Source organism: Lepidochelys kempii, chromosome 11, assembly GCF_965140265.1.
Source record: "Lepidochelys kempii isolate rLepKem1 chromosome 11, rLepKem1.hap2, whole genome shotgun sequence".
NCBI classification, from domain to species: domain Eukaryota; kingdom Metazoa; phylum Chordata; order Testudines; family Cheloniidae; genus Lepidochelys; species Lepidochelys kempii.
In genome coordinates, this window is record NC_133266.1 from 33,840,002 (window position 1) to 33,857,700 (window position 17,699).

The following is a 17,699-nucleotide window of genomic DNA, read 5'->3' on the forward strand; positions in this document are numbered from 1 at the left end:
AGTCAAAGTAGGCCTTCTGGGCCTCTCCACACAAAAAAGGGGCGAGAATGCTGGCCCACTGCTCCTGGGGCCACACCTTACGCTGAGCAGTCCTTTCGAATGAGAGGAGATATGCCTCTATGTCATCTCCCAACATCATCTTTGGCAGACAACCAGTGGCCCTCAGGGTTCGCGTCCTGTCGGACCCCCGGGCCTGGGTGGTGAGGATCTTCAGCTGGTCCATCACCTTTCTCAAGAGGGCACGATCTTGGGTTGCCTGGCTCACCAATAATTGATTGGTTTCCTGGTGTAGCCACATAGACTCCTGTTGTGCCATTGCCTGAACCCGGGTGGCCTCCTGCTGGGCTGCCGTGGCTTGTACCAGAGCTCTTACCACCTCCTCCATTGTGGTACAAAGCAAACAAATAAACAAAAAAACAAAACCCAAAACCCCAGTGCACTTTTTTTTTAAACCTCTTTCTTCTGTCACGCTGTGAATGAAATCCCACTTCTCACACCAGTTGTGACAAAGCTCTGTCCTTGCCTCCGTGTGACCCACGTTTCCTGGCAGATTTTGCTAGCCTCAGAGGCTCACTGTGACCCTCCACATAACCCTTCTCTCTCTAGAGACAAGGGTCACAGTCTACTGAGCCATTTTCATCATAAGCCAGCGAGGGGGGTGAGGAGAAGTTATCCTTCTTTGCACAGTCTCTGTTGTCTCCCAGTCTCAGTGATTAATCGGAAAGAAGCTTGCTGAATTTTAGAGGGTCATGTCAGTGGATTATGTACATGAAAAGATCTGTTATATTCTCTTACATGTGCCTATGCAGCCATCGGTCTCAATATGATATTTGTGCAGCAGTAAATTTGTAAATGGCAGCAGCTGATTGTATGATCTCGTAATGCTGCATTGTGTTATAAAAAGGGTGAGATGTTTTCCCTTGACTCAAACGATTCTGTGCTGAGAATGTGTTCACATTTTATATCAAGTAAAGAAGAGTTGTTGTTCTGTTCACATTGTGTTGCAAGTCATCCTGCCAAAATAATCCTCTTCATCTCTTTGAATATTTTAATATATCCCATTTGCCACAGTTCTAGTGGACTGATTTGGTTGAAAGTGAATTCTATATTATTTTGTAAGAACTTTACAAATGTCCTGTTTCCGTAATCTTAGTTATACTTAAAATGAAATCCTCATTACTGAGAATCCAAATAGTGTTTTTAACACTATATTCATAATATACATACATAGGATCAGAAACTGAGCTGTAGCCAAGGAACGCTTGGCAAGGCTCAATGGATATGTCTACACTGCAAGTAGACACCCACGGCTGGCCTGTGTGAGCTGACTTGGGCACCTGGGACTTGGGCTAAGGGTCTGTTTAACTGCAGTGTAGACATTTCGGCTTGGGCTCCAGGCTGGGCTCTGGGACTCTCCTTCCTCGCAGGTTCCTAGAGCCCAAACTCCACCCGAAGTCCAAATGTCTACATCTCAATTAAGTGGCCTTTTAGCCCGAGCCCTAGAAACCTAAGTCAGCTGGCATGGGCCAGCCATGGGTTTTTAATTGCAGTGCAGACATACCCAGTGGCGGTTGAGGAAGAGGTGGTATTGTTTTAAGCCACTTTGCACTTCACCAGTCTTGGCCTGATCTGGTCTACTAGTGCAGTTTAGAGCAGCCTCGAGGCTCCCCTAAGTTGCACCAGTTGTCAGTGGCTGTTATAGCAGCCAGGGATCTCAAGACATAGGGCCATATCAGATAAGCCCCTTCGATAGCCATGCCCCCTGCCCCATCTTCACAAAGCATAGGACCTGCAATAGTAAGTCTCATAAGGATCCCTATATGGTCCTTTTGTGGCCAGTGATGCTACCTTTAGTACTACTTTATTCTGGGGGAGTGGTACGGAGCTGCCTTAATGCGGACCAGGGTCTGGCCCATTGCGTGCTATAAAACAGTTAACGTTTAGAACAAAAAAAATTCCTTCCTTAAAGGTAAACTTGCAGTATTCATGGAAGATACCATTTTGCTGTTGTCCGTCATAATATGAATACTTCATGCCAAAGCTGATTAACTGGAAGTTGCTAAGAGCAATTACTGTAACTGAAAAGTAAAACAGTTAAAGTAATGGAGTAGAATGGATTTGGGTGACTTAATTTAGAAACCATTTACTTCTGGCTGAAGTTTCTTACTATTTAGTGGTAAAGATGGGAAGCTAAATTCCGCCCAATGGCATGCAAGCCATTTGAGTCAATGGAATTACATCAGGGATGAATTTAGCCAAGTTGTATTTATTTAAAACTTGGTAATATGTAGCCAATTGCAGTATGTTTAGAAAACATTCTGAGGGAATATTCCTGTATTTTCAGGCAGAAGAACTGCATGAACTAATAGTAGTTTCCAAATGCCATGAATAACTTAAATTATTCTGTGGCTTTAGAATTCAGGAACGAGCTAGGAAATGATAACTTCACAGTTTGTCAGCTGTGTTATATGTTCTCTTTAATTCTGAGTAGGGCTGTCAAGCAATTAAAAATTAATTGCTATTAATTGCATGATTAAAAAAATTAGTCGTGATTAATTGCACTGTTAATAATAGAATACCATGTATTTAAATATTGTTGGATGTTTTCTACATTTTCAAATATATTGATTTCAATTAGAACACATAATACAAAGTGTACAGTGCTCATTTTATATTTATTTTTTATTACAACCTAATACAAGTAGTGTAGTGCAATCTCTTTATAATAAAAGTTGAAGTTACAAAAGTAGAATTATGTACAAAAAAAACTGCATTCAAAAATAAAACAATGTAAAACTTTAGAACCTAGAAGTCCACTCAGTCCTACTTCAGCCAATCACTCAGACAAACAAGTTTGGTTACAATTTGCAGGAGATAATGTTGCCCATGTCTTGTTTACAATGTCACCTGAAAGTGAGAACAGGCTTTTGCATGGCACTGTTGTAGCCGGCATTGCAAGATATTTATGTGCCAGATGCCCTAATGATTCATATGTCCCTTCACGCTTCAACCACCATTCCAGAAGTCATGTGTCCATGCTGATGACGGGTTCTGCTTGATAATGATCCAAAGCAGAGCGGACCAATGCATATTCATTTTCATCATCTGAATCAGATACCACCAACAGAAGATTGATTTTCTTTTTTGGTGGTTCAGGTTCAGTAGTTTCTGCATCGGAGTGTTGCTCTTTTAAGACATCTGAAAACATTTTCTACACCTTGTCCATCTCGTATTTTGGAAGGCACTTCAGATTCTTAAACCTTGGGTTGAGTGCTATATCTATCCTTAGAAATCTCATATTGGTACCTTCTTTGAGTGTTGTCAAATCTGCTGTGAAAGTGTTCTTAAAACGAACATGTGCTGGGTCATCATCCGAGACTGCTATAACATGAAATACATGGCAGGATGTGTGTAATACAGAACAGGAGACATACAATTCTCCCCCAAGGAGTTCAGTCACAAATTTAATTAACACATTTTTTTTAACGAGCATCATCAGCATGGCAGCATGTCCTCTGGAATGGTGGCTGAAGCATGAAGGGACATATGAATCTTTAGCGCATCTGGCACGTAAATGCCTTGCAACGCCAGCTATAAAAGTGTCCTGCAAATGCCTGTTCTCACTTTCAGGTGACATTGTAAATAAGAAGCAGTCAGCAATATCACCCATAAATGTAGACAAACTTGTTTGTCTTACCAATTGGCTGAATGAGAAGTAGGACTGAGTGGACTTGTAGGCTGTAAAGTTTTACATTGTTTTGTTTTTGAGTGTAGTTATGTAACAAAAAAAAAAATCTACATTTGTAAGTTATTCTTTCATGATAAAGAGATTGCACTACAGTACTTGTATGACGTGAATTTAAAAATACTATTTCTTTTGTTTATTATTTTTACAGTGCAAATATTTGAAATAAAAATAATATAAAGAGAGCAGTGTACACTTTGTATTCTGTGTTGTAATAGAAATCAATATATTTGAAAATGTAGAAAAACACCCAAAATATTTTAAAAATTTCAATGGGTATTCTATTGTTTAACAGTTCTATTAATCATGATTAATTTTTTTAATTGCAGTTAATTTTTTTGAGTTAATGGCATGAGTTAATTGTGATTAATTGACAGCCCTAATTCTGAGAAATGACATTTTGTCCTTGTCGTTGTTCCTAACTCAGTATCCGTCTTAATGTTAATCTATCGGTAATTGTTTCATAACTGTCCTGCTGTGCACTGCTATAAAATAACTAAAATATGTGTATTATAATATATAGTTAGAATACTATGGTGTATTGTCAATGAATTTTTTAAAATTACTGAAAGGGCATTGTAAGTCTTGCTGTCTTGAAAGGTCTATAGGAACTAAACAAATCCAGATAAATGATTGTTTTGTTTGGTATCAAAACACATTTTTACTGTCATAATACTGGCATGTTTTCAAGGCATGCTGTTTTCTGGGCTGTTAACATGGAACAATGCAGTGAGCATGCAAATTCTTGAAAAGAAACACAAAAACTATTTAAGCAAGAAATATTTTTAATTTAATGCAGCCTGCAATTTGTAAATTTTATATAAAAAGGCTATTTAAGTGCCACAGAGGTATTTAATGCTTTGCTGCTTTTGAATTGTTTATGATCTTTCTGGTAATTTTCCCTTGGATCACATTTTGATGCTTCTTCTGGATAGCAATATTGCTTGTTGAGAAGTGGTCATGCAAATAAAATTTCATAACCTGGATATGTCACATTTGCTGTTCGCTAATGTGAACTGGGTTGCGTAATATCGGTCTCCTTTAGCTGACCAGATATAAAAATAAAATCCATAATGGCACTCTAGTTTTTGTAGTAACGCAAGTGAAGAGGTGAAGGATGTGGCTTGCTCTGTTTGGATGATGCAGGATTGCTTTAAGCAGTAAGCTTACTGTTTTCAGATAGCATTAGCAGCATCAGTGATATAGCTGTATCAGTCTCCTTGAATACCGGATGCCTTTGATCTCACAGGGGAAACTATATTTAAGATCTGATTTCTTGATGGCAATGACTTCAGCAGTTATTGATGGACAGATCGTCTGTTGATGCTTTCTTCACTAGCCTACAAGATGCTGAGAGAGAGATGACTATGTGATGTTCTTTTATAAGATAGGAAATGCAATCTTTGAGGGTTTCTGGAAATAGAAAGGTCATGCAGCTTGGAACCGGTGAGCCATTCCAGTCTCTAAGTCATCAGGTATGACCTCATGATTTATACAGTACTAATTTCTAGCATAGTGTTTGTTTTTCAGTGGTAGGCTATATTAGTTTGTGTTACTGTTTATTGTTGGATTTGCTACAGGATTTAGAGGATAGACTATTTACCTAATACATAAGCAAACCAAATATTTTTTGGAATTTAACATGCAGTTAATTGCCAGTGGACTAGCATAAGAGTACTGATTATATTTTAAATATGAATTTTAGTACATATATAATTTTTTCCAGTTCAAACTTGGTAAAAGAGGTTATAGCTTTTGATATAACATAAAATATAGAACAAGAGGATGGTACTGCATTTTATGTTGCATTATCTTTCCATGGCACCTTTACACCGAATTGTTAACTAATACTGTACATCACTCTTACGAAAGCACATTGTAAATCAGTTGTTTTACTCACCATGGCAGGTTATTTAAAATAGTTTATCACATTGTGTAATGGGTCTGAGTTATTCTGCAAGAAGAGATCTTCGCTTTATGTTGCACTAACAGGTTTTTGCTCTATTTCTGGTCAGTTTTAAGAATAGAAGCTCATTGAAAATGAAAGCAAAAGTTGGCAAACTATCTCTCACTTCTAATTATTAGCGTTGGTGAGTAATAATTATACTAATGGCCTGAAAAACAGAGGTGATCAATAATTTAAATATTTAGAATTTTCCCAAAATGTAATTAAAATGTACTTTAATATGCTATAGCATTTTATTTTTTAATCATTATCAACCTTATTGAAAGGGTGTTAATATTGGGCTTATTAATATACTGTGGAGCCAGATAATAAAGCCTAACTATGTAAATGAAAGCAACTGGGATGGTACGTTATGTAAGGTTTTTAATGCAGCAATAATAGCCTATTTTTATGTGCTGGACACAAAATGAAATTGAAAATACTGTAATCAGCTTAGCTGTGTTCCTTACAAATGGTGGATAAGAGTTGTGGAAAGGAGTTCAATTTTGGGCATCCTGTATACAGTTTAAGGAGATTATATTTGAAATTATGAGATGTTTATTTTTACAAATTATATTTAGCCCCATTTTAGCAGATTCTAGCTTTTTCCCCCCAGAATATTTCCATGGAAACATATTTGGTTATATGTTTTAAAAGCTACACTCAAAGTTGAAGGTAATGTGAAATGCTTCCTGTTACCTGCTTTACCCTCAGCCCATGACAGTTTTCACATATAATTGGAGCCCAATTTGGCAGAAATAGTAGGTATTTCCTGACCTCAAAGCACAGGATTAAATGATCTAGGATTTAAAATGTTGTTTTATGTTTCAAAAATGTAAATATGTAAAATGCACAAGGCATTTTCATTATTCTTTTGGTCTGGATTTTGCAATTAAAAGCATATTCCAATTTCCCCATAGTTTAATGACAGTCAATTGGAAATGTGTGCTGCAGAACACAGAAGAGGTCTAAAACTCCAGCACGTGCAGGGAATTGATTCAGTTAAAGTGGCTGTCACATCATTTTTAATTAAAAACATATTTTAAACAATATTCTACTTACTGATACTGACTATAATTTATAGGTTTCCCAGTCTACTTATCCAGCTTATGTTCTTATTAATAATAGGGAAGATTGCCATCCTCTTAAGCTTGAGTAGTTTTGGAATGATTTAACTATACCTTCAGTTGCTACAAGACTTGTTTAATCTGTTAGAATTTATTTTCAGTATTTTAATGTATTAGTCACAATGAGTACATTCTGTTTCTTGGCATTGCTGTGAAATTCCTGAAAGTATTGGTTTCATGGTATTTTGGTGCTTTTCAGTGTTTTCAAGACCTTCTCAAAGGGACCAAATCACCCAAGCTTCTTTGTTCTTTTATACAACTGTAACTTAAAATGTTGATATACCTATAATTTTGGACCTGCTCCTATGATCCTCCTTGCTCAGGTAAAACTCTTTCACCTTGATGGGAGTTTTGCCTGAGTAAGAACTGCAGGGTCATGCCCTTTCATAGAACTGGATCCTATTTCATCAGAAAAAGAAAACATTTCTATTAGTTCTTCGGGGCAGAGACTGTCTCCTTACTATGTGTTTGTACAGCACCTAGCACAATGGGGCCTACTCTTGGCTGGAGCTCTAGGTACTGTGGTTGTAAAAGTAATAATAAAATATTAAAAAATGTAATACATGAATTTAAGGGGTATACTGCATCCAACTGAATCTGCAAGGGGTAATAAAGTGGCAGATTGTAATTACTTGAGCTAGAATTTGTGTAGGACACTAGGATTGACATGCTACCTCTTTTAAAAAGTGCCATGGAATTATTAATGATCATAGGTGCTCAAGATTGTGGTCTCATTCAAAGACAATCCAGCAGTTTAGGTGCTAAGAAGGTGCTTTCTTGGAGAATCAGAAGGCAACAAGCCATAGAAGTACATTTAGGAAGAGCAGTTCATTTTTGGGACAACATACAGCAGCAAGATGTGTATATGTAGGCTTGAGATTTGGGATCTCTACAATGTGATTTGAATAGTTAAACATAGAGGAGCCACATTTGCTTGAAAAGATAAAGGGTGAAAATCTGCTGTCAGATATACCAGTGTAACTTTGGCTTAGTTGAAGTTAATGGAGTTACATTGATGTAACCAAGAGCAGAATTTGGGCCATCGTTTATAATGGCCATACTTTTTTTAAACAATGAACTTGTTCCAAACATCAATAACTAAAGAATGCTATCCTAAGGAGAAAAGAGCACTTGTCAATATGACTTCCACTAGGCACACTGCTGCAACTGCAAGCCATGCATGCATTTTATTAATCATTATGATTTTTCTGTCTATTAATATTTTGTTTATAACACTAGAACTCATAGGAGTGCTAGTCATGGACCAAGACCCCATTGTGCTCTGTACAAACACAGAGCAAAAAGACAGTCCCTGCTCCAGAGGGTTTACAATTCTGAGTTCTATAGATCCCCCGGTTCCCCTCCCCCCGCCTTTTTTTTTAAGGGAATCATCTTGTAGAAATTATCTTGGCTTTTTGGACTGAACAAGTCCCAGAAGATAAATGAATGCTTGGAAATGCTCAATGGCCATAGAAGGGTAGAATGTTTGCAGAACGGTTTGAGGGAGAGAGCGGTCTCTTCCTTTATCTACTAACTTCTCATCCCTCCACAACTTGCTATGTTGAATCTGCTTGCTTCCCCTTTCAGCCCCTGCAAGATCTATAAGAGTGGGCATTCTGGTGCAGAGACAACCAGTTCCCAACTCTTACCTGGAAGTAAAGGCAGTGTGATGTACTATCTATTCCAGTCTGCTGTGGCTACTGGAAAGGGTTCCCTAACTGGAGGTTTGCTGAGGATTGCCTTCCTCCTCCCTTTCTCAGCAAGAAAGAGCACACATCCTTAAACACGTACTGCATAGTTTTCACCCATATCTGTTTACATAACTTGAAGATGGGCATTTTAAGGTTGGCTTCTTTGTCACTGACAAAGGAGCCAATATGGTCAAACACTTAATTGACACATGGGGCAAATGCTCATAGGAATAGCTATCATGTGGAATGGGCAGATTGTATGAGAATAGCACGGTATTATTACAGCTCACCATTTACTTACACTCTCTCTCTCTCTCAGCTGCCATTTTTCACTTCATTGCAGCAGTTTCTTACTCTCTGAGAGCCATGCTCCTTAGTACAGATTTTTGGTAATGGTGGGACATCACTAGGGTGAAAGGGAACTCCTGGCTGAGTTCTGCAAACCGCAAAACTTGAAACTAGAAGGCATAAGCTCCTTTAGGACTGAATTGGAGGCACTCAAGCCCCTCCTGGGCCTGACCCACCCCACTGGGCTCTCATCCTGTTGAATGAGGTGTTCACCTTCTCCTCAATCATCAGAGCAACTGCTTGGCCCCTGACTTCCACTGTTCAGCTCTGTATTCTTCCCCTTGCAAACTTGCTGACTAGGGAGTCTCAGTCTCTCGCTTGATCAGCTTCCTCTCTCCTGAAGGACACCTGTCTTCACCACTCCCCCCAGGAGATGCTTGTCCCGTCCCCTTGTCCAAATGAGCCTACTATAAACTGTACTGAGCTGGACCAGCAATTTTACCTGTCTTCATAATGGACTCTATCAGCACCTTTACCTACTGCACAGATTCCTGTTCTGTCCTTCAGGAGGTGAAACACTCTCCTACTAACTCCTGAATCCTCTCAACTCTAGCAAATGTAGGTATCAGTATCTTCACACCATCCATGTGAGAGGTAGTCCTGTGTGGGGAGTCATCAATGCAGAATTCACTCAGCTCTCCTGCTGTGGGTGGGATGTTCCACTCCTCTGAGTTTTTTCAGTTCCATGGATGGTGCCCCGGGGAGAATTAGTACCATGGCAGTATCCACCCTTTCATCTTATGGTCACCAGCACCACTCAGAAAGGTCATCAGACACTATTGCAACAGAATACAGCACCTGTGAATGTTTCCTGTGCAAGCAGCTGGTTATGTTTAGCTCAGCGTAACAGGCATACCACAACAAACACTATAGCAGGCTGTGAAGTCCTCACTGTAGGCCCAAATCCAGTGTAGTATGGAGCATCTGTTGAATACCTCTAAATTCCACAGACAGGTATGCCTCATCAGTTACTTGAACAAAAGCAGGCTCTACGTCATATGAATGGAAGAAAGATACCCTTGTAGTTAAGGCAGAAGAGCAGGAGGACTTGGGTTCTTCACGTTTCAGTTGTGCCACAGATTTCCTGTATGACCTGTTCGGAGGCTAACCTTAAATTTGTTAAAGCACTTTGAGTTGCTGAGAGGGATGGAAGATGCTAAAGGAAAATACTGTATTGATATATCACTGTACTATGAGTACCCATATGTGGTATACACATGCTGAAATTAGCAAGGTTCATATTTCAGGACATAGACACTTGATTGTGTTATTATGCCACTGTGTTTGGCTCTTGATGGAAGCACTACTGAGAGTGGTAGGCCTCTTTTGACTGCAGCACACACAATCTCAGTGACACTGCAGCATCACTGATCTGAATAATTTCTGCAGTGCATATTCTCCAGCCTTGCATGTCTTAACTGTTGTAGCAGGCAAAACAGGATACTGAATATGTCCTAGATCCCTGCTGAGGCTGCTGCTATTGTGCATGATCTGGGTATAAGTCAGCACATTCAGTCTGTATCTGCCTCTGACAGAACAGATTATCTCTTTCCTGGCGCTGGAACCTCACTTTGAATGTGCGGGCTGCATCTTTGTGCTAAACTACTGTGCTGAGGAACGTCAGCACTATTACTGTGTTCTAAAATATGGGCTATCATGTGGGAGAAGAGGAGGAGGGGAGACAGCATAGGCAGTAGGATAGCCCAGTGAGTCATCACAAGAGCCTAGCAGCCATGAGAGATTCACTCATGACTAGTAGCATTCAAATTCTTTCCAAGAGAGGAGCTAGAGCTGATTGAAAAATGGAAGAAAAACAGTGAAAATTCCCCTCCCCCCCCCCACATTTCAACCAGTTGTAGGGAGTTCCCTGTCTAATTTTCCCTCCAGGATGATGTGAAATGAGACCCATTTTGAATTATATATGGATGAAGACTGAAAATACTTATCCTGTAAGCCTATCTTTTGTATATGAGCCTCTAAGCTACAGTTAAACTCTTCACCTAATCAACTGACACCAGGTAAAGCGTAAGGCAAGTTACAACATAACAAGCAAACCCCTGCACCGGCCTGGGCAGCACGAATACCATCACTAGGGCTCCATAATAGGGTAGGGTTCCTCTTGTAAGGGTTCCACTTGCAAGACTGGGTCCTAAGGCTGGAGTTTCATTGGTAGGAATGGCTTAATTGCATTAACATATATTCTGAAAAGTATTGATTCCAATCCATTCCTTTAGCTTGTGTGTGTTGTTAATGGGTTTTTGTATGTCTGCATAAAAATCTTCAATAAATTGAATATAAATTAATAAACTCATTAGCATTGGGCTGTCAGGAGAGAGAGGGATGAAGAGAAAGAATGTGAGAAACTGTGGCTCAGTTTTGTAGCAGAGAAGTCTTTTTTTATGTACACATTAATCTATACGGTGAGGAGATCAATGGGGAAAAGTTTTTCAAAAAATGTTTAAAGTTTTACAAGCCTCCAAATCTCACTAGCTGTACCCAAGCCTACTTTACATTTTCAGTCAGTGCAGTCGGCTGAATGTTGTTGGATCTGCTGCATTTGCTGTATCATTTGGGACCTTTCATGATACTCCATGGGATTTGCTGACATTTCTCTAGCAGTAAATAGATAATTTATGCTGTGTGTATTGGAATCATAAGGTGTGAATTTTCATAATTTTCACGAATTTTCTACACGTTTTGTTCAATCCTTCCTACTAAATTGGCTTAGCTTTAAAAATGAAAGTTTGAGTCATTCGTCTTTTATGTAGACTGGGGTCCTTGGAATTTATATTTTGTAAAAAATACTTTGAAATAATGGATGATTTAATTTCAAAAACAGCTACTAAACCTCACACAAGCTTTTTTCATAACTTTTCTACTACAGAAATTTACTAGGCAATACTACTGTTTATAATTTTTCTGTGCATTTAGGAACCCTCATTTTCAGTGGTTACTATAACATGCTTTCCATACTTAATTTTCTGATCTGAATTTTCTTCACAGAGAAATGTTTTAAACCTTACATTTATTTTCATTAACAAAAATGCAAGAATCATTACCTTTTTCAGATTTAATATACTTAGTTGGCCAGACTCTAAGCTCCACATATGAGTTAGCCAATAATATGAACTGTTTGAAGTGTTGTTGTTACAATGTTGATCCCAGGAGATGAGAGAGACAAGGTAGGTGAGATATTTATTTTTACTGGGCCACGTCCTATTGGTGGAAGGTACAAGTTTTTGAGCTTCACAGGTCTCTTCTTCAGAACACTCTTCTTCCTGCCCCAGAGCTGAAGAAGAACTCTGTATCTCAAAACGTTGTACCTTCCACCAGCAGAAGTTGGTGTAATAAAAATATTATCTCACCTACCTTTTGTGTCTTATAATAGGAGCTGTACTTTTCTAGGCCTTGATATTCAGAGGAAGGATATTTCCAGTGGTTAGGGCACTATTCTGAAACTTGGGCTCAATTTCTTGCTCTGTCACAGACTTCCTGTGTGACTTTTGGTAAATCATTTAGCTTCTTTGTGTCTCAGTTCCTCATCTTAAAATGGGGATAATAGCACTTCCCTCTTCGAGGTGTTGTTAATACATTGAAGATTGTGAGGTGCTCAGATACCAAATTTGAGTGGTAATGGAGCCATATAAGTACCCAAGATTGACATATTCAAGTCCCCGCACTGCCTGATTTGAAGCAGGGAACACTGGGCTATCGAGTTAGCCTGTCTCTCTCTCTGGTCCCATGAATATTTAAACATTTATACAAAGTAGAACAGCTCCAACAGGAGAGACCGACTCAATAGCCCAATGGTAGAACACTTACCTGGGATGTGGGATTCTCATGTGAGTGACCTAATCACCAGACTATTAGCTATTCATGGGTGGGTGATTGCTGTTCTCATTTTTTTTTTTGCAAAAATAATTCTAAAGATCTTAGTTTCATTCCCCAGTGGAATGAAAACAAATTCTGAAACCTTGGAACTGTTTTCTGGCCAAGTGCTTTGCATAATTGAGATCTTCTAAAGTAAACTTCTGTTTAAAAAGGGTTTCCTATCTGGGAGGAACAAGTCAGAAAAGAATAGGAATGATTGTAGACAGCAAATGAAATCGGCAGTTCACTCGCAATGCAATGCAATCATTAGAAAATGTTACCCTGAGAGGTAAAAAAAAGTGTGTTGGGGAGATTATAAACTTTCATATGGTTGCTTCTGGAATATTGCATACAGTTTTGAAAGGTATAGAAAATCTGCAAAAAATACACAGTAGGGAAAACTGAATTGTTCATCGAGGTTGCCTAACTATTCCCCACATCTTTAGCCTTAATAAGGACTCTGAGAAGAATCTAGACTATGGTTATTGAGACTTTTTATTAATCTTTTCTTTTGTGGCTCTGATTTCTTCCAGTCTGTCTTCCACCTCACCAGAAATGCGTCTCTGTGGCAGTTGACCCATTAAGCTCCTCTGCAAAAGCTTTAACAGAGAATTAATTTGCCTTTTTAGCCATGTTTACATCATCTTCTGAAAATAATTAACCCTGTAATCTCTTAGAGGCTTTATTGTTTCGCTCACTGACCTTTTTTATGTTCACAAAAATCTCCAGTCACTAATCACTAGTTTAATCTTCCTTTCATTTTTCTGTTTTTGACTTACTATATTATACACGTTTATGGGTCTCTTCTGTAATCAAGCTGAAAATGTAACAACATCTAGCACAGATTTGGAGAGGAGGTCAGATCACTTCATTCAAAGCTCTCCAGCTTTTGAATTCTTCTGTAGTGAATTTGCTGTCCCGGCTCAATTAAAAATAATGGATGAGAAATGAATAAAGTTGAGAGTAATCATGAACTGTAAAGCTGTCAAATGAATAACAGTATCTGGTGGGGTAACTGTGGACAGGGCTAGAAATGGGATCTTATACTATTGAAAAAAAGAAGAGTTCTTAGTTTTCATAGAAGTATAGCACTTGCTACTTGCTTCTAGCCTAGTGGGTGAAAGCTGAATGGATTCTGGTGGGGTAGTTGGCTGTTTCGCTGCCTATTTAGGGTGAATCCTGGGTGAAGGTGAAGGGGCAAGCCACCTGCTTGCCTTATGAAAGTGAGACCAATTGCTGAAAGGAGGAGAGGGGATGCACCTTCATTTTATTTCTCTCCTCTTCCGTCCCCTAAGAAAACTGTGCCACTTCAATTAGGAAGTGTGATTGTGCTGGAGTATTGGAGAGGGCAGGGTTTTAGGGGTCATGTTGGAAGAGACGGTTCTGAGAGAGTCTTTAGACACACTTTTTCAACCTTATGAAAGGGTTGGGGTGACTTCTGTTTGAAGGATGGGCAAAGGTTCAAACTGTTTTTTTTATTTTCATTGAACTGGTTTCCTGTTCCTACTTCTACTTATTTTCTGAGTTTGCTCAGGTTTGAGTTGTGCCCATTCTTGTGTTCCCTGTAGAGACTCATTATATGCAACTTTTAACTTTGGGTTTTCCCCCCACCTTTTGGTCAGCAGCAACTTTAAAGCATATGTAGTGCCAAATCCTTGGCTGCTTCCACCCTTTGGAACTTCATTGGCTTCAGTGATGTTGCACGGGGTGTAAGATAGGGCAAATTTGATCTCTTCTTTTTGGGAACTCTTATTGGGGTGTGTATGTGTGTGTGAAAATATATATATGTTTATTTTCCCCAAGATCAGCAGTTCTTGCTTATTTCCCTACTGATCTTGCCAAGTGATTTTCGTTGTGCCTTGTCTTACTTTTGTGTATTTCACCTGAATAGTAGGGTTGTATTTAGAATTCTTAACATGGAAGGCCTCCATTTGTCATTCTGCTTTATTAGTGTAACTCCCACAAGGTGTAGAGAGCATGGCTCCTTTAAAGCCTTATCCTGAGGCAGAGGAAATGCTGATGTTTCCATAAAGTAGTAGTCTGGGGTGTGACGAGAGGGGGAGCAACAGGGTGTGCGTGTCTGTAGCTTCAGACAGAAGGGCTGCAGCAAGCCGGCCTTGACATAGTGAAGCAGCTGAGAACCTGCCCAAAGCCTGGGAGGGACAGAGCTGTCTGCTGGGGATGCCCCAGGACAGGACCCAGGAGGAGCAGTGTGCCAAGGAGGAATCACCTGAGAAGGACAAACCAGAGCCAGACCCAGTATCACTGTTGCCCAGAGTGACCTAGCATTGGGAATCAAGAAGGTGGTTGTAGCCAGCTAAATGGGGAGGTTGTTGCTCTGTGTGGGTTTGCAGAGAGTGGCAGAAGAGGGCACCAGATGGGTTTGTTGCAGTAAGTTTACTGGTTCCTGGTGCTGAAGATGACCCGGAGAACCCAAGACTCCCTGCTGGACTTGAACTCTGCTCAGCATTCCTGAGCTCTGAATCTAGAGGCATTCTCGGTGTTTACCTTTTCATATTGTGGTACCACTGGGCCTGTGGGTCCATGTGTTAGATGTCTCCCTGTTTTACTACTCCCCCCTCTTCTCTGCTGTTGATGGCAAACGTCTCATGATATTATCTGATTTCTTGAGACTACCACCATTCAGAGCCAAACTCTTGCAAGAATACCTGGGAGAGCTCAGCACCCTTGAATCCAGATGCAAATAGCTACCTTGATTTAGCCATGAACCCAAGACCTATCTAATCTGTATTGGAATGCTACCCTGTTCAACCCTAGAAACAAGTGTGCACCAAAATTAAAAAAAACCAACACCCCCTCCCCCAGGTACGTGCACATTGTGGACTGATTTGTTCTCCATAAGAGTCATGTCTGGCCTCTTAAATTTATCTGCTGCGCTATGGCACTGCTAAATGTCTGTGCCTCTGACTCCTATGTGTGCACGTCAGTGACTCTAATAACATCTCTGATTATCAATGTGACAGAGAATGGATGTACTCAGCTGGCATCTTTTCTCGGAAGTGAAGTTAAATCCTAAAGCTTTCATTTTGGTAGAGAAAATCTTTGACCCCCATGTGGAACACTATAATATAGCCTCAGTTGGGAACCAAAAGCTCTGTCATGCTGCCCCATAGAGCTGTGGTTCAAAATCCATCAGCTGACCTATCCCAAAACTATAGTTAGAGCTATTGTTTTCAATTTTGTGCTTTAAAACAAGCCAAAAAAGAGAGTTTAAACTGTTATACAGAAGCAACATAGCAAGTAAGGTTTGCAAGGCCAAGAGAATTAGTGGGCTTAAAATAACAAAACAAGCTAGTTAAACACACTCTTCCCCAAACCCGAAGACACTGCAAAACACTTAAAGAGGAATATGCCAGTCTCGCTTGCATACCACACAGTAGCAGAAAAATGAAGCAATTGGTACATAATGCTCTTTGAAGGCCAGAATAACTGTAAACACAGTGCAGACTTGTGATGAGTACCTTGCAGAATGGAACACAATTTTTCTATTCTAAGGCCAGGTCTATACAGGAAAGGTTTGCCAGCACAGCTATGCCAGTATAGCAATACCAGCATCTACACTGGAAGGGCTTGCAACTTATGCCAGCAAAAAGTGCTTTTGCTGGTATAGCTTATATCAGAATGGAATAAACTACACAGGGAAAAAAAAATGTTTTTATGCGGATATAACTGCATCTAGACTAGGATTTTTCCTGATATAGAAAAGTCACAAAAACCACACCCCTAACCTACTATATCACAAAAGTTTCTCGCATAGACCTGGCCCAACTTTAGATCCTAGATTCCTCACTTAGGCCTTGTCTACACTGCACAGTTTTGCCGATGTAAGTTACGCTGACAATCAAAAACTGGTATAAATTGCATTGCTTGTGCATATTCACACAACACTCCTTCTGTCAGCAGAGCGTGTCCACAGTGAGAGCTCTAGCATCGACAGTCAGAGCAGTGCACTGTGGGTAGTTATCCCACCGTGCTACTTGCCACCACCTGCAGCTGGGAGTTGTGGGAAGGCGGAGTGGATCGCAGTACATCGTGGGTGTGGGTTCAACATCCCATGATGCAATTTTTTCCGTCCCATCAATCCATGGGCTTCCAACTGCATTTTGTGGCATTTTTCAATGACCCCCTGTTTACTGTGTGATCCTGCACCGCTCTCTACTGTTGTGGTCACTGTTATGAACACATCATGGATGGTCATGCAGTATATCATGAACTCCCAATCTGAACAGGAATCAGAGTTGCCTGACCCGCTGTGTGCCATGGAAAGAAACAACACCTGGCTTGAAGTGGTTTCCATTATATGCAATGTTTACAGTATGCTTCAATGGCTCTCAGCACCCCCTACCATACAAATTGTTCTAGCACCCCTGCACACTGCAATGCTCCTTCTGCCAACAAAAGTCTCCTGCTTTGCCGACAAAATAAAACCACCTCGAAGAGAGGCACAGAGCTTTTTGTGGCAAAGTTATATTGACAAAGTGTCACTGTAGACACTGTGCTTGGTTATGTCACTGTAAATGGCCTCCAGGAGGTGTTCCACAATGTCCATCCTGACTGCTCTGGTCAGCAGTTCGAATTCTGCTGCCCTGAACCCAGGTACACAGGCATCTGCCCCTCCCCATCTCTGGCTTCTGCATTCTCCCTTGAAACTGCTCTCACCAAGATTCCAAATGACCTCTTCCTAGCCAAATGTCTAGGCCAATTCTCCATCCTCATGCTCCTTGACCTATTGGCTGCATTTGATGCTATCAGCCATATTCTTCTTCTCATAATCCTGTCATCCCTGGTCTTTTTTTGACATTGTTCTCTGCAGGTTCTCTTCCTACCTTCCAGATTACTTATTCAGGGTCTCATTGGGTGGGTAGTGCACATCCCTCTCACTCTCTTTTTCAGTGGGATGTCTCATAGGGCTACATCCTCACTCCCCTTCTCTCTTTCCTCTATACTCCGTC

At 40.1% G+C, this 17,699-nt stretch overlaps 1 protein-coding gene across 3 annotated transcripts in view; it reads left to right on the plus strand.

Annotated features, from left to right (window-relative positions):
- Window positions 1-17,699, plus strand: part of SLC4A10 (solute carrier family 4 member 10) — a 272,821-nt gene that overhangs the window by 61,693 nt on the left and 193,429 nt on the right. For 2 of the 3 annotated variants that reach the window (XM_073305620.1, XM_073305621.1), the window contains exon 1: window positions 4,729-5,220. The exons of the other annotated variant lie outside the window; for it this stretch is intronic. In XM_073305620.1, the coding sequence (XP_073161721.1) occupies window positions 5,140-5,220 (81 nt within the window). In that variant the 5' untranslated portion in view covers window positions 4,729-5,139. Of the gene's footprint in view, window positions 1-4,728; window positions 5,221-17,699 lie in introns of those variants that run through there. 3 annotated transcript variants of the gene reach the window in all.